The sequence below is a fragment of the Podarcis tiliguerta genome (genome assembly GCF_965153285.1).
Source record: "Podarcis tiliguerta genome assembly, chromosome: 10".
NCBI lineage: Eukaryota > Metazoa > Chordata > Lepidosauria > Squamata > Lacertidae > Podarcis > Podarcis tiliguerta.
This window is the reverse complement of record NC_139543.1, coordinates 31,497,056-31,518,657: the sequence shown is the minus strand read 5'-3', so window position 1 is coordinate 31,518,657 and position 21,602 is coordinate 31,497,056. Positions and strand designations below refer to the sequence as shown.

The 21,602-nt window shown below is 41.8% G+C and overlaps 1 protein-coding gene across 1 annotated transcript; it reads right to left on the bottom strand.

Moving 5' to 3' along the window:
* Positions 1–137: 137 nt before the first annotated feature.
* Positions 138–12,523, bottom strand: RAB21 (RAB21, member RAS oncogene family). Its single transcript, XM_083400089.1, has 7 exons — positions 12,087–12,523; positions 7,997–8,056; positions 7,743–7,850; positions 7,337–7,400; positions 6,448–6,502; positions 3,778–3,866; positions 138–1,984 (listed from the first exon to the last, which is right to left on the bottom strand). The coding sequence occupies exons 1-7, from the start codon at positions 12,252–12,254 to the stop codon at positions 1,845–1,847; spliced, it is 684 nt and encodes a 227-aa protein (XP_083256215.1). The 5' UTR covers positions 12,255–12,523; the 3' UTR covers positions 138–1,844.
* Between the last annotated feature and the right edge of the window lie 9,079 nt (positions 12,524–21,602).

The following is a 21,602-nucleotide window of genomic DNA, read 5'->3' as shown; positions in this document are numbered from 1 at the left end:
AACTTTAATGCAAATAAAGAACTGGTGGAAAGAAGCCTTACCTTCTCAAAAAACTTCAGATCCCTCTCTGTTTGAGCCTATGTCCATTTTGTTACTACCATGCTAAACAGTATCCACTAGAGAAAAGTAGTTGTAAGTAAAAGGTACTAAATATGAATATTTAATGAAGATAGAGTAGCTTACAGCAGCACATGGTTTAAGTCACAGTAACCAAACTAAACAGATGCACTTTAACAGATCATCTAACTTACAATTAAGGTCAAGGGTACAGAGTACAATGTACATATTAAATAAGATTATAGCCATGTGTGGCAGCTAGTTTCTTCTCATAAGCCTCACCTGATTTTCATACAACTTGTGAAAGATAATAAATCCATGCAATGTTTTAGAAGACTAATCCTTAAAGCTTATGTGCCAGGTTTTGGAGAGTGAAGTTAATAAGGTTGGTATCAAGTTTCTCAGTGCACCTTTATCTTTAGGTTTGAATGTGAATAACGATCACTGCACTACTGAAAATTCAAAGCACCACGTGACATTAGTATGAGGATCACACAAGCCAGTTTTCTAAGGCTAAACCATGTACTCCATTGCCGGACCAACATATACCCATTTACCAAATAATACCTTCAGTGAATTTTTCTTTAGCATTCTACTTTAGCTTTACTCTTATAGTTCCAATACAAGAACAGTTCCAGGTTTTTTTTCCAAATCTCTGTCCCTTCAGAAGATACTTTCTATATTCTTATTTGTAATCCCTCCTATTCAAAAACCAAGTGGATTTCAACAAAGCTGATACAAAACACATTGCGTTCTTTCCAATCTGAATGGCCTATTAAAAAAAACCCCAAAGAAAACTGTTGCAGCCAAGTTATTTTTCACTTATTTTCATTTCTTTAACGGGAAGAAAAGCTTGACAAGAAGAAGCAAGGATAAAATAACAGAAGTTTCGTGATCAGGTCTTGCTTAGTGATTATCAGATGGAAGCAGCCAAGTTTGTAAGATTCAATTCTTGGGTGACAAAAGCAGCTATAAAGCAGTTCAATATTTTAGGCATGTCAAACTTCTATTAGAAGAAACAAGTGTAGAAGCAAATCACAACATTCCAACTAGATGTTTAGACCTTATGTGTTTAGAGACCTATACTTGCCAGAAGGTTTCTCCCAAAATATGTGAACTTCAGAGCAAGCAAAAAGAATGGACATAATCTAGCAAGGATAAAAGTGAGCAGTCAATAATGAAATTTGTTTCTTTTTCACCAGCTGTTACTCACTTCACAATCACTGACAAGACTAATGTACATATTTCTGCACCTGCACTTGTAAAAGCAGATAAAATATTTAATATGTAATTTACAATTTATTTTTACCAGCATGGAGTACAGAATGAATATATCAAAGTAGTCAGACAGTTATGGGTTGACACCAACCCTGCAAAAATAGTATTCAGTATCTGCTAATTAAAAAGAAATCAATTTGCAATTTTGAAGTGATAACAGTTCAATCTACCACAAAATACAAAGGGCTGCAAAAAATGTCTCATTCCAATAGTGTATATAAGTTATTAAATAATGATCTCATTTAAAATATAAATGAAGCCATAAGTCTTTCCCACATGCAATATTATTCATTATTGAAGAACTATGTAAAAAGGCCATTGGTTTGCTTTGTTAACCATTGTAGAAAATGCCAATTCTCTGGTCACATACTCCACTAGTTTAGCACTTAATGGTACTGAATTGTTAGAAATGATTTTGAATACTGTTAATTCCGATTCTCCACTGATAAAGAATGAGACTTTGAATACGGCAGTCTTCACTAAGGGGCAAGATACACAGTCTTATACAATTATCCAGATGAGCAGCAGCCTCCACTGGTCTGAGCTGCTGGTTCATCATCAATTATCTGTACTCCCCGCCTTGCAGTTCCTGACTGACTGGAACCATTGCCTCGTGCTCTCTCATCGACTTGCGCTGTTTCTATCATTCCTAGAATTGAAGGATATTGCATTAGGTTAGATTAGTCACTCACTCATAAAAGCAATTTAAGTCACACTGGTTCAGTTTAGCATATTCATAATGTTTTACAAAAGAAGCAGCAGCGAGAGACTTCTGACAGATTTGCAAGCTAGCCATCCTAATATTTATAAATGGAAGGCTAATGTTAAATGCCCAGTACGTTCTTAGGCCAAGATAAAGGGTTGGTTTCAGATTAACTCATGCTTAGAGAAGGTCCACTGAAATGAATGGGACAACTTAATCATGACTATACTACAAAAGCGTAACAAATTCTAAATCCATAAGGTTCAGCAGCTAGGCTGCTGGAGGTTGTACAAGTTCAGATGCAGTAATAGCTCACAAGTTTACTTACAAATTTATTCAATTAAAAATGCATTTTGTTACCCTGAGATAGTAAATGGGACCGCTAGATTACTATTTTACTGGAGATCACTAGCCATAGATAATTCAACACCAGCAGTCCCACCTGTCAGTGAGTATAGCAACAACTTTTTAGTATTGTTGGTTGTAACAAAAAAAATCCTCAGGCTTTGACTTGGGTGTCCATTTGGGCATTACTTACAATACCATACCAGAGGAAAATTTCACCATCCAACTGGGACACAGTAACTCAAATATGGATGTTCTATGATGTAGAGTGAAAAGTGTTGTAGCCCAGGGCAATTTTACCCAGGAAGTTGCCAACCTCCACTTTTGAAAAACTTGACTATCCAGCACAATTTTTTTTTAAATCCTGGGCCAAGAGGTGACAACACAATTTAAGTCTCAACATTTTAACATAGATGTAGTTTTCATTGAAATACAAGAATCCAGCTAAGTAGGGTCCTTTACCTTTTAGGAACTTAGATGTATAGATTAAGCAGATGTTATTTAAGAGAAAGATGGCCAATTGAATGTAGTAAGAGTTTAACATGCAATAAAATCCTACAATGTGCAGAAGTATTCAAAACTGCATAGTGACTAACATTCATGTAGCGCAAGGGTAGGGGATCTTTTCTGGCCAGATCCTTATTTCCACATTCCTGGAGACCAAATTTGACAAGTGGGCAAGGTCATCCACCTATTACACACCCAGTGTCACAGTGGCATCAGATGCTGCTGTACTTGGAAGCCCTGACTGTCTGGACTTGTGAAACATGGGATTCTTTGAAAGCCTTTTTCCAAAAAGCCCCATGGTGCTCTATAGATTTCCAAAAGTGAGAGATTTAAGCAGCAATGTATGGCTATTTGCAAAAGGGCTTTTAAATAGCCTTGCACTGCACTCTGCAGTCCCAACAGTCAGGACTTCAAAATGGAATATCTGACATCAGCAGAACAGGCACATACAGCAAAAATGAGCAGGATTTAATCTCCATTTGTCAGTTGATGAGCAGATATAAAATCCTACTATTTTTGCTGTGTACACCAGTTCCCAGTAGGGGAGCCAACATGCACAGTCAATGCAAAATCAAACCCTGCCCTGCTCTGCCCATCAGCCTACCTCCCCTCCCCTCAGAGTAATAGCTTATTGGCAGATAGGCAGGCTTGACCCAGTGGTGAGCCAAGCTTAGCCTGTGTGCTGGAAGCTCCTCACCCCGATGTAGAGGAAAAACATCCATCTGGACATAAATGCTGTGTCAGCTGCATCTAAATAGATTTAATGTTTATGAAACACAAATTATACCAGGTAGCCCTTTTTAATACTGGTTGCACTTGGGCTGCAATTAAAATTTCCCAATTTCACAGCAGTAACATAACTAGCAACTCAACACAAGATAACCTACTTTTACACAGGTCAAGAAAGAGTTCTTCTATGCCTTTGTTCTGTTTGGCTGATGTGTGATAGTGTTTTGCTCCCACCGATTCTGCATACCTGGAAATAAGGAAAGCCTTTAGCTCCCAACTAAAAAACAATAGCAATCTTCAAACATTATTCTACATTTTAAGGGAGTGTTGTAGTTAAGTATAAAACTTAGATTTCCTTCAGCATCCAGCATAGAGGAAATAGATGAAATATATGTACATTAGTAGCCTTGCAGGACATATTCAGGAGAAGAAAAGCCGAAAAAGTAAACCCTACACAAATCCAACATGTAGTCCCTTAAGACGGTTGGGTGGCATCTTGTATGCCTCATTCCAGTAATTCCTGCAGCCAAGCTGGTGCCAAATATACTGCTTGGCTTTCCTTTGGACCACGTCAGCAAGAGGGGGGCAGAGTGTCTTGTCATTTGGGCACCCTAGGACCTCCATACATACTGCCCAGGCTTGCGCTCCAGAGGTGTCCCGTCAGAGCTGCTATTGCAGCAAAAACAATATGGGAGGCAGCAGTTACAAGTTACTGGTCTCTGCAACCACAGCTGGTGCTGTGATTCTCTGGCAGCTTGACCTCACCCCCAGAGACGCAGTCCATTGTCTCTCGAGACAGAAAATGCCAACATGGTAGTAAGTTGGGAGCCAATGTGATGTAATGCTCAGACTGATGGACTAACAGCTGGAAGGTTGCAGTTCTAAAACCCCCTCAGCCATAACACTCACTGAGTGGACTTTGGGCCTGTCACTGTCCCTCAGCCTAACCTACCTCAACAGGCTGCTGTTGAGGATAAAATGAGGAGAGGGAGAAGACGAAGAGGAGGAGGAGGAGTTTGGATTTGATATCCCGCTTTATCACTACCTGAAGGAGTCTCAAAGCGGCTAACATTCTCCTTTCCCTTCCTCCCCCACAACAAACACTCTGTGAGGTGAGTGGGGCTGAGAGACTTCAAGGAAGTGTGACTGGCCCTAGGTCACCCTGCAGCTGCATGTGGAGGAGCGGAGACGCGAACCCAGTTCACCAGATTACGAGTCCACTGCTCTTAACCACTACACCACACTGACTCTCTCCTTGCACACCACCTCGGAAGAATGGTGGGACATAAATGCAGTAAGTAAGTAGGTGCTATGTTTGAAGTTGCAGTTAATTAATATGGAGGCTATTTGTTAAACTGTCTTTCCACCAGATGGTTCTCAAAGTGACTTAACAGTAAGCTACAAAGGCTGGAACCCAACCAGCCCATGCAAAGGGACTTCCCTTTCAAAACTCCTCCCCAATCAGTTTTGGACCCACCCCCAATCATATAAAGCAGCATTTGGAAGGTATGCAGGACACTGAAGGCAGAATAAAGAAAGGGGAAGTCCCACTGCATGAGCCAAAGCCCCATTCCATTGTGTAGTCACCACTAGCTTCAACCTAAAGAAAAATACATATAGCAAAATGCAAAAATCAGGTAAAAACACATTAATAAAACCAATTAAGAACTACGTAAAAGCAGTTGAACAAATCATAGCATGTGGCTACACAAGTCAGCTTGTGCAGGCCCATGACCACTCTAAAAAATGGTTTTGCCTTTTGGCAGAAAATCAGAAAAGGGGCTAGATAGACCTCTGTTGGAAAGGAAATCCAGAAGCTGGAGCAGTCACACATGGGCAAGGGCTGAACTGCCAGAAGCTTAGCAAAGAAAAGGAGTGCAAGGAGCACTTAGAAAGATACAGGGCACCCTTATGTATTATGAAGGGAGAGAGTAGTCTCAAGAACTAGGAATCCTTATGGTCAGTATCATTTGCTGAGAAATTAACATGTCAGGTCAGAGTGGCAAAGGGCAAAACAATTCCTGTTTGTTTTTATAACATAAGGCAAATGTTTACTGAATACATAAATTGTCCATACTGTGGCAAGAATCCACGCAACACTCACGGGAAAATGTAGTGGGATCTTTTAAAGTAACCCATGCTTTGTCATGCTTTATTACATAGCATGACAAAGTTTGTAATTTTATTGGGACAAGTTGCTTGTTGTTTGCTATTGTAACTATTGTTACTCAAAATGTATCTTCTGTACCATGAAAAGTAAATAAGAACCTTATTAAAAAATTAAAAAGAACTAGAGCACTTCATCCCATGTTTCTATAAAGGAATATAAGCCAGCACTTCTCTCCCATGCCTGGGCACAGAAAATCAACCATTTCTACTGAGAAGTCAGCCCTATTGGTCCTGACAAGTATTAACTGCTTTCAATTTCAACCTGAGGATTGTCATTTGTCTGGTTTTAACTTTAATTTTAATTTATTTGAATTAATTTTGGGATGCATTTTAATTGATTTATTGTTTTTATGCATATTGTATTATTTATATGACGTTAGCTGCTCTGAGCCCGACTCCGGCTGGGGTACAAATAATTTATTATTATTATTATTATTATTATTAAATTCAATGGGGTTCATTCTCAGGTAGTTGAAGTTTGGATTGCAGCAATCTGTTGAAAAAATTGATGATTCACCACAACCAGCAACATAATTTAAAAAATATATCATGGAATCCAGAAATTTAAATCTGAGAAAAACAGGAGTCACACCAAATGTAGTGCAGCTGGGAAAAGAATAATATCTTCAAGTGCTATTAAAATTGAGACTTCAACTTACGTTTCTGCTTCTTGAATAGAGACATGTCTTTCCTTGTCCAAATCTATTTTGTTACCTGTCAGGAATTCAAAGTTTCTTAGTGTCCAAAAAATGAGAAAGCACATCTGCTCAATATTTTCAATATTTCTAGCCTCTTTTTTTCCATTTCCAAGCCCATGAGACATTAGCGTCTTTGCTGCTACATCCACCCAATTGTTAGCCAGTTAACAACCTTTAGCTCAACAACCTCACACCATCTAAGATTATTTATGAGATTGCTATGCAGTGAGAGTGGACAGAATGATTCCAAGACCTTTCTGCAGCCCTTTACACTGCCGCTAAAAAAAGCAAAAAGCACATTCCTCCACTCTGTAGAGGCAAGAACTTTTCAAGATGCGCTCACTTTTGCAATTCCACAGGAAACTGTGGTTAATGCAACAGTGGTTGGCAGTTTTAAGGAGATACTGAAGTTTTTTACATGAAATGTCAGTATCACCTGTAGTATAATCCTACTTTTGGAAATCCTTCACCAATCTAAACATTTGCAATACTAAGTAAATTGTATCATGTTCCCAAAGAGGTTTTGCATTGTTTTCTTGGACATGGGTATCTAGGAAACAATTCCCTATCAGGATTACAAAATGTTTAGAAATGTGTCATCTTTTGCTCAAGGAAGCTTTTCACATTATTGCTACCACCATTTAACCTTCTGCTTTACTATCACTTCACTTTTAAGGTGCACAAATATAGTTTCTTTTTACTGTGCAATAGTAAACACAACTGTGTACCCTTATGAAGCTGTAGAGAAGCCGTTTGATAAGTGTTGCACAATAACTTAAAAGACAATTAGCACTTAAACTGAACAAGATCCCCTAGTCATAAAGTAAGGTGTGGAAAACCAAAAGCTTACCAACTATGCATAGACAAATTTCATTTCCCAACATTTTTCTTAATTCTTTGACCCAGTTTTTTACCTGCAAGAATGAAAAGAAATTTCTATTATTTCACTTCAGGATTATAGTAAGCACTAGGACAGAAAAGAATCTAGCCTAAATCTATCTAACATTAAAATACAAGCAGGTAGAAATTCCCATCTCGCCTGGTTTCCTACATTGAAAGCAATCCTATCCCTGTCTACTCAGCAGGTATGTAAGTGTATAGGACTGCAGCTCAAAGAGATTTTAGGTAAGTTGCACAACCATTACATGAAGTTTTCCATAGCAAAAATAAAATATGATTACAGTATTAGTTTCAAGAAAATCTGGTCAACATGGAAGCTTTTGAGTTTACTTCTTCAATGGAAAGGGTATAGTTACCTTCTGGAAAGAGTCTTCATCTGTTATATCATACACTAAAATAGCTCCATTAGAGTCTCTGTAGTAAATAGGACCCAGTGCATGAAATCTTTCTTGCCCTGCTGTATCCTGCATGAAGCAAATACATTTATGTTAGTTCTTTTTTAAGCTAGTAAAATTAAAGTCAGTGCTATTTTGATACGCCTTGATATTTTGGTATGATAAACAGAGTTCTATCTTTAGACACACAAGAAACGTAATCAATAAACACATACCCATATTGCAAGGTTTACTCTTTTTCCTCCAATATTTAGCTTCTTTGTTAGAAAAGATGCCTACAATAAAGAACATATGAACATTAAATACCTTATGCCAAAGTAAAACTGATTCATGATGTGTTGAAGAAATTCAGCAGAATTACAGTCATAAAAGTGCACTCAATGCATTATCTACAATGAGATAAAGATATCTATCTACTGCAAAAATAGAATATAGTGAACAAGAGGCATGTGTTAAAGGCAAGGCAAACAATACCAGTTTTTGGTATTGCTAAAAACTTACTTTTTTTTCAGGCCTTTGCTTATATTTAATACCAGCATGCCAAGTTTGTCCTAACCTGATTGCTGCTCTGTTTGTTTATTATTCATTTTTTTATGTTTCACTGTTAACAACCATAATATACTTTTATGGAAGTCAATGTAAGTATTTAAAGAAGTAAACAGTTTTCTTACAAATAGTCAATTATGAAACTGTCATACCATGAAGACAGGTAACAGTAACAGCACAGAAAATCAGCTCAAATGGTAAAACTTCTTTTAACATTTTGTATCAGAGTACAGCTATCCAAGAACAAAATGCAATCACGAGCATCAGTTTTAAGAGCTATACATGCATTTAAAAGCTTGGTTACTCCACAATATACTAAGAAGCAACTCCAAAGACTGAACAAAATGTACTTGATAGATGCCCACAGTTCACAATTGACTCCACGGGCCTTTCCTAACTTGGGGCCTCAACACATGTATGTACACATGAGGTATGCTGCTGGAGCTTTGATGGAAATAAATGTTTCCCCATCTCATTCTCTGCCTCCTCCCCATCTCCAAAAAGCTATTTTCTTCCATTTTTCCAGAAAGAAATTGGTGAGTAATATAATAATTTTTATACAGCTTGCAGCAGCTTGTATTTTTTTAAAAGAAGTTAATTACAGTTCCTCTCTATTGTAGACTGATGGTACTTTTGCTTTATATATTTATATCCTGCTTTTTTGGGTGGTCTTATATTTATTCAGACTATACCCTGGGCCTTAACTGTACAAAAGTTATTGTTTGGTGTGTAAAGTGCTGCGGAAGGTATTACTGTGGATCATGCTGCTTCTAGAGATAATATTACTAAAGGCCAAATATAAGTTTCCTTTTGTTGACCACACCATCACTCCTTTTCTTCAAATGGAAAAACCCAACAGCAGTATGTTGAGGCAGGTCTGTGCAGAACTTATCTGAGGCTGGGGAAGGAGTTCCCAGTCGACTGGGAGACACAGAGTGTTCTTGGCGTGACAGCGTAAGTCTGGTAGGGCCCTCTGGCCAGCTTAGCCCTTCAAGGCCCAGGGCAATTGTACCCTGTTCCCCCACCCCTCTGCCCAGGCCAGGCCTGCCTTGAGGTAGCTTGCCATTTCATCCTTGGTACAGTTGTACCTTGGTTCTTGAACAGAATGCGTTCCAGGAGTCTGTTCGACTCCTGGAACTGTTCAAAAACCAAGGTGCAGTTTCCAATTGGCTGCAGCCAATCGGAAGCCGCACTGAACATTAGGCTTCTGAAAATCGTTCGAAAACCGGAACACTCACTTCCGGGTTTCAATCATTCGGGAGCTGATTTGTTCAGGAACCAAGGTGTTTTGAGATCCAAGGTACGACTGTATTTTATTTTTAAACTGAAGGTTATCAGGGCAGTGTACAAACATTCCAATAAAAATACAACCTATCAATCAACACTAAATCATTACAAAATTACAACAGAACATAGTTCCTGCAGTAGGCAAACCTGCCCTGAGCTCATTTATTCTGAATTGTCAGAAGCAACAGGTATGTTTTTACAGGCATCAGACGGAGGTCAACAAAATATTGTTGTGCCTTTAGTAAAAGAAAGTTGCAACAGAAGACAGTTCTACAACTTAGGTACCATAACTGTATCACCACAGAACAGACCACAGCCACTTATGGTAAAACCAACAGCAGAGTCTTTCTTGCTCAGCTTACAACATGGGCCAACAGATGATTAAATACTCCAACACCAGGCATATTTACAGTTAATGTTTTACTAAAACCATGACATTTACATTTAGTAACTATAGCACACAGTGCAGCTTTATAGGCCAAATTATGAATAAGCCATTTTAGATTCTTAAATTGATGAAGGAAAAACAGTAAGAAAATAAATAGCATGTCTCTTTCAATTTTCTATGTTCTCTCTACCTAGGTCTTCACTAGCAAACACAGCTGTTGAACTATAATAATTAATGTATGATTCCAAATTAAATCATATTAGGTCAAAGGAGAGTGCAAAAGATGTATTTCCCTAACCAGAGAAACCAAGCTATCCTGGGCACTCATCTCTCCCCAGCTCCTAGTATTAATCACAGAGTAATATGAGACTACGTGGTCACATAATACTGGATTGATGGGTGTTTCCTTGCTTGGGAAATAGCACTGAATCATGACACAGCTGTCTGTCCCTATTCCCTCCCTCCCAGTCTTAACAACAGGAAACACAGAAGGTACATACCTGCAGGACTGTGTTGGAAGGAGCATTTAAGCAAATATAAATAGTTTTGTTTCCCTGCTACTCACCACAAGCAGCACACTACAAAGTTACAATACTACCTTCAGATGTTGTTTTTAAAAGGAGGAGGCCACAAGTTAGTTCTGAGAAGTGAACTTCAAAAACCACCGCTGTCAGTATGGTGGATCTTGTGATAACTCATGACTTCACAGTAATTTAAGTGACAGGTTTGATCTTGCATTAATTGTACTGTAACTAAGTTACCACAAACTAATGAGTCAATGTACAAGACGCAAAATGTTTAAATTCAAAGTTACACAGAATTCTGGTGAACACTACACTTGGGACTATGATTCAGCAAGTTTCCCTGCCCCTTAAAACGAGTGATTTTTTAAAGAATCAATAAACTTCTAATCAGATTTAAACCTTCTGAAACGGATGTGTTCATTTCAGAACAACCATTTCATTGACTTCCTTTTAACTATTTCATTTTCTGTTATCATTTGCTCCAAATACTTGTAACAAGATAGTATACAGGAACAGTTACTAAATCTTTGGGTTGTTGTTGGGTGGTGGTTGTTGTTTTTTTGGAGGCGGTTTTCCACAAAAGTTACTTTTGTTCAAAGAAACTGGAACAGCACATTATGAACCATGGAGAACACATTTCACATGTCTGGTGCACTTATGATTTACAGACGCTCTTCATGTGACATGTGAAATCATTTCTATAAGTGATTCTGGAAATGTATGGGGTACTCAGCAACCAAGTAAGCAGCCTTGTTCAGTGTCCCTTGGCTACATATATTCTTTAAAAATCCACTGTAACCTATAGGAAGACTAGATTTAAATAGGTTCAACTATGCATACAATGCTCCTAGATTTCACAACACACTGCTCTATATATAGTTAGTATATATAGAGCATGCAATGTGTTCATATTCCATGCCAGTTGTTTGCACCACAGAAACACATGCTCTTGTGGGGCACCTTAAAGACTAAGGGGCGTATTGTGGCATAAGCTTTTGTGAAGCAGAATCCACTTATCAAATATACTTCTGGTACCTGAAAAGAAAGAGGATTCCACAAGTGCCCATAAATCTGTCAAGCATCAAAGGTCCACACACACAATAAAAAAAACTTTTATGCTTCCATGTGTTCTCACTCAAATTTCAGCATCACAAGAGATAACGCAAAATACCCTTCAGAGGAGAGAGGGCCACCCTGTGAATCAACACCACCATAAATTGTTTACTAGCTATTTGGCACTATTTGGTTTTGAGCTAGATGTGGTAGGGAAAGGCTCGCGGCTTATTCTGCGACACTTTCACGCCCTAAAAGCACCACTCCTCACTTCGGAAGAAAAGAGATTGAAGTCCCGTATAACCACCGAGAAGTGACAGCCCCGCCGAGGCGAACACACCATTAGGACTCATCAAACGCAACCTCGACCCGGCAGCCTGCGAGAACTCGTGCCTGGAAAAGTGGAGCAGCAGCAGCGTCACCGCATTCAGACGAGCGTGTCGGGGTCAAGCCCCCGAAGCGGCCTCTCGCCGCCGCCCCTCCTGCTGCTGCTGCCGGGCTACCTACCTGTAGGGTGGTGATGTGCTTGTCATTGAACTTGTTCTCGCAGTAGCGGAGGACCAGCGAGGTCTTCCCCACGCAGCCTTCGCCCAGCAGGACCACCTTGAAGGAAAAGCTTCTCCCGCCGCCGGCAGCGCCGCCTCCCGCGCCAGAGGTCGCCGCCGACGCCGCCATCCGCAGCGAAGTGGCCGCCGACGCCGCGGCCTCACATCCGCAGCCCCGCTCCTCTCCTAGCAGGGGGTGGGGAGGCGGCGAAGGGAAGGCAGGCCCCGCGCAGAAGGAGACGGGGACACCGGAGGAAAGAGACACCCACTTCCCTGCTATCGGAGGGGGGGGGGCTCCTCAGCTTGACTCCCTCTAATGGCGTCGCCTTCTTCCTCCTACGTCACGCGACGTGCGGTCACGCGACGCTCGCCGTTGATGCCGCGGCCCTAAGAAGCCCCGCCCATTGTGGGTGGGGCGAAGCAGCTTGGGGGCGGGGCCGGAGAAGGGCTTCTTGGGGTTCTAGCAGGCTCCGCGGACGGGGACTTCCATGGGGGGGCGGGGGGCGGTACATTGCCCCATCGTCCTGGCAGAGCTGCTCTTCAATCACGCTAATTTAACATAATAATGGGAATATATAAATGCAATAATAATAATAATAATAATAATAATAATAATAATAATAATAATAATAATAATAATAATGTGCCACTGGCAGCAGCAGCTGCTGGGAAAGAAGAGACTGTTTCGCTACACGCTGTGCAGATCGTCAAGCTTCTGAACTGCATTGTAAACGTCGCTGGGCGTCTGGCCTGGGGAAAATGGCGGGGAAGAGGGGTGTGTGCGCGTGTGTGTTGCATTTCTGAAACCTGGTCCGTGCTACACGCTTGCTCCGTGTAAGTCCAGCTGATTGTAACATGGCGCAGTACGGGTGCGCAGGATTGAGGCCGTTGAAGATTTAGTTCATTTTTTAAAAAAAAATTGCACCGCTTCACTGTAAAGAGAACCTCCAAGCGGTTTACAGAAGGAACAACAATAAAATAAAGAAAAATTAACAAAAACTTTCAAAAACTTAACAGATTAAATGCCCTGATAATAAATGAAGTTAGTCGATGAAGCAAGGAGTCCAGTCCCGATGCGGACGTTGATTCCAGCGCTAATTTGAAGTCGGTGACAAGGGGATTGGAGGGAAAGCTCTCGTGATTCATCGTTATAGCTTCAGAAGCGGCTTTTGGGATTTCGATCCTGAGGACCCCCCCCCCCCCCCCCCGCTACTTCAAACGGAGATGCTGCTGCTGAAACCTGATTGCTAACGTGTGGGCAGTTAGATTTGCCTAGGACTTGTTTTCGAAGGCGCAAGCAAAATCCTTTGCCCTGTACTGCTCCCCCCATCTGCTGCTATTTCCTGCACTCCCCAAGATCTCTGCACTTGGCAAGGGGAGGACTTCAAGCCGAATTACATCCAGAATCCACCTGTTGTCACCCACCTTTGTGATAAATGGCGGAATCCTATGATAAGTTTTGTAGAAGCCCTCTTGCATAGGAGCCAACTCTTAGAAGGGGCTTCGTCCCACCAATAAAATATTTGAGAGGGCCAGGCCTCCCCAAAGATAATGGGCATTGCCATTCAAATAGTGTGCATACGCCACGTCATGGGATCAATTATGTGGGGGGGGGGGCGCAGGTAAGCCTTACCTGCCCCCCCATATTTTATTCAAGTTGGCACCCCTGCCCTGTTGAAACACATGTGATATAAAACTGCCTTAATATTATATGTTGGGGAGTGGATTGGGGTGGGGGTGGAGTGCAACTCTTATTAATTCTCCTGGACCTCTCAGCAGCACTGTGCCCTCCTAGGTCATGTAGCTGGACTGAGTTTACCGGGGCATGTTATACATAGAAAAATACGGTAAGTAGCATGGTATTGCGGTGGCTCTTGTCTTTAAAAGTATGGTCCTAAGGAGGAGACTTTTGCTTTGCTCCATGGTTTTTGGGCTGCTGTAGGGCTCTGGTTCGGACCCGGTGCTATTTAATGTCTGCTTGAAATTGCTGGGGAAAACAGTACTGATGACATGCATCTTGATCTCTCATTTGCATCTAAAAGTCCCAGGGAGGCAGTGATCTGGATCAAAAGATACAACATATATTGGATGGTATTATACTCCCCCTGAAGGAGGACCACACATGCACACAGCTTGAGGCAGGAGACTGGGACCTGCCCTGCCCTAAGTAGTTTAGGGACAGCTTTTTCAAGGAGTGCCTTCACCCATGTTAACCTGGCTGTGTCTTAAGGGGGGGGGGGGTGGAGGCAATGCTTGCTTGGCTCAGTTAAGTTGGTAGACATGAAAGGCGACATAGGAGATTTGAATCTGGCTCGTACAAAGCTGCTTTTACTGGGAGAAGAGGCAGGACTGAATTTGCTTGTAGAACTAGAATTGCCTGCCTCTCTAGTACATTTCTTCCAACCATTTTTAGACTACTTTGTACCTTCTGCTATAAATTCCAGTATGAGTCTCTTCTGAGCTAAGACCTGGCCCTTGGATTACGTACTAATGTTCAGGTTTATCAGACCCCAACTTTGCACAGCTTTAACACCCAGCTTTTAAGCAGTTGCATCTGCTTGCTCACAGCGACTCATCTTTCTAGAGCAATATATCTATACTCACGCTTATAGAAACAAAGGAAACAGTTATATCAGACCCATCTATTTTAAATGAAAGTCATTCATCACAGAACCATTTTCAAAGCTTAAGGACCAGAAACAGATTGCGAAGAATCCATTTTTAGGAATGACCTTTAAATAATATGGTTAGATAGAACAGCCAGGTGCTCTGTCAGCTGGAGAAGCAAATTGATTTATATTGTTGCCTTTGCGCTGCATTGTTGCTAATGCGTTTTGAGAAGCAATCTAAAATGTTCCCTTTGCTACATATGGACAAATTGCTACTGAAAGAGACACTGCATTTTATAATTAAATCTCTAATTTAAAAAATGCATTAACAAACAAGGAAAGTGCTCAAATGCCTTTGTAGATCTTTAAAAAGCCACTTATTTTATTTAAAGCATTTTTATCTGCTCTTTAGTCAAACGCAGGCAACCAGAGCAGTTTGCAACTATGTGTAGTAAGATAGTCCCTGCTCTCAGATACATAATCTAAAAGATGGGACACAAAAGGAAAAGGGGTTGATAAGGAGGAGGAAATAAACTCAGATGACAATATCTGGAGGGCCACAGGTTCCCCACCACTGCTCTACACCTCTTGGGGGTTGGAGGTGGGGTACTGGGTATGTAAAGACTAAATGGCTATGAAGTGGGGAAATGTGTCCTCAGCACACCCAGACCAAGAACAAATGGGTGTTAGTTTAATTCTTTATGGACAAAGCACACACTTAACAGTAGCTTCTAAGATGCACAGAACATAACACACACACTTCTGATGCCTAAGTAGCTGGCATCCGAGCTGGATTGTTGGAGCAACAGCAGAACCATGCCTCTACCCAATCCTAAGTACCCTTGTCTGACAGGGCAAGCGTAAGCAACCTGCAACATCTCCTACAGGGAAATTGCCGCTGTGCCTGTCACTTCAAGCTTCCCCTCCCAGTCCTGGGGGACAGAGGAGATTCTGCTGAGCCTCCCCTCAGGCACAACCTCTTCCTCTGCTCCTGGGCATTCTGCCTTCTTCCTGCCCCGGCTGCTGCCCCTCATCCTCTATCTCCTCCCACTCAGACTCTTCGCCTCCCCCCACTCTGGTTCCTGCCTCGCAGGAGGCACAAAACCCCCCAAATCACTGCCTCCTTCCCGTGGGTCAGCCTCTGTCCCCACAGCCTCCTCCACCCTCTCCTCAGTGGCCTGCCAGTCCCTGACAGAAGGGGGAATCATATACAAGGAGAACATCCTAGGGTTGTTCAGCTTAGGGGGCGCAGTGTTCACAGTTTCTTAGGTCTGCAATTCGAGAGGCAGGTTCTGTTCCAGGGACATGAAATGGTACCAGGTTCCGTTCCAGATGAAATGGCTGCACGGCTGGAATTTGAGCCTTGAATGCTGTCTCTTTGGCCTGGGCATCGGAAAATATAGTAACTGGTTTTCTAAGAACCCTCTTTGCCAGAATCTTTAACATGTGCTCCAGCTCATCCTGTGTATCAGGGATAGCAAAACAATGCCGTGTGCCCTTGTGGCAGTTTGGTGGATCATCAGAGATCACTATATGGCAGGTTGCCATACCTCAGATGTTCCCTGCCTCTCCCATCCACATGTAGGCCAGATTCTATAAAGCTTCTATGTGTATGTAAACTCCCTATGCATTTGTGACTATCCACAGATATGTCGGAATCACACCATATATCAGTTTGCCATCCTGAAGCAGAGAACAAAGTGTGGTACACTACTAGATTCTGACAAACAGGGCTTTAAAATAAATCTGCTCTGCCTAGATGGGTCAAATAACTTTTATTTATTGGTTGAAAACCTGAGATGTATCAATTTCTGCTTATGAATATTGGGGAGGGATTTCAATTCAATTTGCATTTAAAGGTGAGCAAACCTAATTTGTACTTTCCAAAACAGTATGAAAACTGAAACGTAGCCATCCTTGCAAAAAACTGTCAAATTTTGCAATGCATTTCTCCAACCAGGTAATGTGAACAAAAATGCACATATAGTGGGGTAAAGTGCATGTATTAGTGAAAATAACGTACAAAAACACATTAGTATAGGGGAAATTGCTTGGTGAAAATGTGCATTTTAGGCAAATTTGCATACAAACATATATTAGGAGAAATTAGCATTTAAATACTGATTAATCTTCATGATAACTTTTGTTTTCAATTGCAAACTGATGTAGGGAACTGAATTTAAGATTGGGGGGAACGAGAAGATGAGAGAAACTCAAACTGACAGATCTGTAAAGGTAAAGGGACCCCTGACCATTAGGTCCAGTCATGACCGACTCTGGGGTTGTGGCACTTATCTCGCTTTATTGGCCGAGGGAGTCAGCGTACAGCTTCCGGGTCATGTGGCCAGCATGACTAAGCCGCTTCTGGCGAGCCAGAACAGCGCACGGAAACGCTGTTTACCTTCCCGCTGGAGTGGTATCTATTTATCTACTTGAACTTTGAGGTGCTTTCAAACTGCTAGGTGGGCAGGAGCAGGGACTGAGCAACGGGAGCTCACCCCGTCGCAGGGATTCGAACTGCCAACCTGATTGGCAAGTCCTACGCTCTGTGGTTTAACCCACAGCGCCACTCGCATCTCTACTAATGAGAAGCAGAAGCATACCTGCTTTTATTCTCCTGCTAGTCAGCTTTATCCAATAACACAACAAAGGACCAAAGATCTGCAAATAAGGAAGTATCCCTGAGCAGACGAGAAACACAGCTATCAGAAGTAGGCTAGCAATGACACAGAATGCCATAAATTGCTTTAGAATCCTAGGGGTTTCAGTTTAAGATATCTATGGACAATTTTACTTAGCTAGTTGCGTATCTATCTCCTCTGCACTATTGTTCATCTTTATGGGAATGGGAGTCTCGGCAGATGGGGGGAAATGTTCTGAAGGTGAAAATAGTTGGTAATTTCAGATAAACTGTATCACGGTTTCTATCTACAAATACAACACACAGCAGAACAAGAAGCAACTCCCAGTAAGAACACATTTGGGGGGGATCATTCATTTGAAAAACTACAACTCTTAATCAAAAGCAATTTCCAAATTCTATCCAAAAATAACTGCTTCCCAGCTCACCATCTGAAGTATAGATCCAAAGTCGCTAAGGTGAAAAGGAAAAGCTCCCCATCAGAAACAAGATGTGCTCAAGAATGTCTAATCTCCACAGCTTTTGACTGAGAAATTAATCTACAAACCCAGAAAATATGACTGTACCTCTCTCTCCGAGAGGCTAATTATGTTATTTTGAAGATTTTCACTTAAGTGCTGTTAATAATGCAGTCCTACATATGCACCTACATAAGCACCATTGTTTTTCAATGGGCTTACTCCCAGGCAAATGCATGCAGGGCTTCAGCATACAATTCTTTTTTAAAAGTATATGCTTCTGACATAAAAGTGATGTATAGTTGGGCTGGGCCGGCTCCTGGTGGCGCGAGGAATCCAGCTGAGCTCCCATGGCAGCCCTGGCACTTCTTCCCTCGTCCCCCCTCCTGCTGGGCCAGGTGGTGTCTGGCTTTCCAGAGCCCGCCATGACCCAGGCAGCCCCGGTGCTTCCTCAGCATCTCGGAGGTAGGACAGTCCAAGCTGTAAGGTGAAGTTCACGACAGAATGCACTGCTCACCAAAAAGCTGTTTCTCAGAAGGTTGCCTTACCATGAGTGCTGTATGCCAGAGCATGCTGCAGTTGGGCAAATGTGCTCCCTTGAGCCCCAAAGAAAGAGACACGCTCACTGGGGAAATGGCGAGGTTCGTTCCATGGTGGAGCTCTGCCCAGCGTTGGTAGAGAGCGATGGCAAACTCCGTGCTCAGGTTCTATATACCTGAAGGAGCATCTTCACCCCCATCATTCAGCCCGGACACAGATCCAGCGCAGAGGGCCTTCTGGCGGTTCCATCATTGCGAGAAGTGAGGTTACAGGGAACCAGACAGAGGGCCTTCTCGGTTGTGGCACCCACCCTGTGGAATGCCCTCCCATCAGATGTCAAGGAAATAAGCAGCTGTCCTATTTTTAAAAGACATCTGAAGGCAGCCGTTTAGGGAAGTTTTTAATATTTAATGCTGTATTATTTTTAACACTCGATTGGGAGCTGCCCAGAGTGGCTGGGGAAACTCAGCCAGATGGGTGGGGTATTATTATTATTATTAATTCTTATTCTTATTATGTGGTTCATGGTGTCAGTATAAAAGCTGTCCTGCCCCTGCTCTCCCTCCAGGTCCTCAAATATTATGTCATCCAAATGGAAAAGAAGAGAAAGCTAGCAATTATAACTGTTTTAGGGACTTTCTTATATACCCTGAACATATCCTTGGAAATAGACATTACCTTCATGTTTTCTTTGTTCTTTCTTCCTCCTGCCATCTTTCTCCAGATCAGGATGGCAGGAGGTCTGCAGAGCCTACAGGGAAACAAAGAGCCACATGGGATACGTTTATTTTCTGAACCTTGAAATAGTTACAGAGAGACCTTTCCTAAGAAACCTAGGGACTAAAATTACTTTGGAAGCAATATCTATATGCTGAAGGGTCTTATCTTTTGTGTCCTCTCAAAGAGGGGTCCACAGGCGGAGGGGTGGATTGTGGGCGAGGGGAAGGTCTCAGGGAGAGGGGAAATTTTTTTTTTCTTCCCAGACGAGAAAAGACGTTTCTCAGCCTTAAAAGCCTAGAAAAGGAAATGGGGCTCACAGTTAGTACTCTCTAATGCCTCTAAGCTCAAGAGGAATTCAATATCATCACAGAATGCAGATGCTGAGAGAAATCCTACTTACATGTCTATCTTCTTCCTGTAACAAATGCGAAATGATCCAACCATAGCTCACCAGGCCTTTTAGCACTCTGGTGACCAGTGAGCCAGCAGAGGGAGGTGTCACAATGGCGTCTGTAAATCTGGGGCTGGTCCCTGGAAAATAGGGACACTTGGCAGGTCTCCTGAGGTACCCAGATGGGAGACCACCAGGGAACCCATGATATGGTGCTTAGAATTATACAGACAAAAAGTACTATGTAAATATATATATAGACACACATAAATGTAAAAAGCCCCACACTACCAGCATGCTATCTGCACTCTCACACTGATCTCCTGAACAGCAGGCCTGTTGTACAATGCAAAGCAAACATATTTTTTAAAGCCTCGTGTCTTTTCTTTTTTTCTTTTTAAAATATATTTTTATTAAAGATTTTCTTGGTTTACAAAAGTACACTCCTTGTCTCTTTTTTCAGGTTGTAGTCTTTCTTACAAATCAGTTACATTTGTTGTGAGACATAATGTTAAGTACAGTATAAGGTTTCTTTGATCAAATTAGATTTCACACCTCGGTTTTCCAGCTCCAGGCCTGCCAGAAAATACATGAGAAAACCAGTAGGTGGCACTCCCCACTCTGAATCATTATAGAATTAATGTCTCTTCACAGTTTTTAAACAAAAGCATTCAATTCAACACTTCAAAAAAGGGCTTAAATCAGGCCAGGGCATACAGGAAAATCAGCAATTATCAATATTGCTGATTTTAATGCTGTTTTTATACCAGCAAATAAAATAATGGAAGTGGTATTGGTTTCCTTGGATCCTGTTTTCATTGAAGGAATGTGGTCTCTAGAACAAGTGAAATAATAAGGAAGAGGGTGGTGCCCCAGAATAAGAGAACAGCTGGCGTTCTTCCTTGGAATCATTTGCCTCCAAAATATTGCCTCTCCTTTCCTTCTTATGCATATTTTCTCTATTGTTCTTTCATCTCTGTCTGGTTTGTGTGGGTGTTGTTTTCCCTTAGGTAGAACATGCAGCAGGTGTGCAGTGAGAGCAGAGCAATCATAAAGAGACATGTCGAGACAGGCATGCACAAGCCGGGATTCAGCAAACTAGGCACAGACCACTAGCCAAGGATTCTGGCTTGCCACATATAAGCTATTTCCCATAGTTAAAGTGAAAAATGTGCAGTCTTCCAAAATAATACTGGGAACGGGAGGAGACAAGAGAAGCAACTCTGCATTGTGGATGCTAACTGGTTCCCACAATGGGTGCAAGAAAATGCTTGTGTCTATTGCAGCAACCCTATTCCTGCTGCTGGAAGGCATTTTCAACTTGCCCTCCTGATATTTGATGAAGTGCAACAAAAACCTGTAAAGCCAGTTTAACAAGAGAACGTTACTGAGGGGGAAAGTGTGATCTCCATAGGCAATGTGTCTAAAGTGCAAGTTTAAAGGATTTCAAAAGCTATTATCCATCCACAAGCCAACAACACCCTAGTTTCTCTTGGGCAGGGAGTCTTTAACATAGGGTAAAAGATCAATTGGTCAGCATGCATACCCCTGAACCACATTCTCTCATTCATCATATATATGGTTATATTGAAGCAGGTTTTCAAAACTCAATGGATGCCACATAGGGTATAGGCCTATAAAAGCACAAAAAACCCAAATCCGTATCATAAGCTGACCTCATACAGTGACCTCTCTTAAACGGCATGCTGGAAACATTTCACCACTATTTAGCATTCACATGAGAGTTCATGTGAGTTCACATGAGAAGTGGCAAGGGGAAGTGACTTCTGCAGATTCCCCTTGCTCCCAAGGCCCCCACCACCTGCCAAAACTTTGGTCCAGACAGTTCCTCCAGAATAGTGTGGAACATGACACCAGCAAGTGTCTCTTCCATTGGTGGGACCAAAATTCTCCCACAGGCAAGAGTGCTTCCACTAGTGGACAATGAAGCCTGGATTTAACCTAATGTTACATGTAAGTTACGGTATTACAAAGAACATGTTCACAAAATGAACACAAGGGTGAAGAAAACCTTCAGTGCAAGATGATCCCAGCTTCTTCCCAACTCAGCACTTTTTCAAATGACAGGTGTGTATATTAAGAGTCAAAATCTGATTCA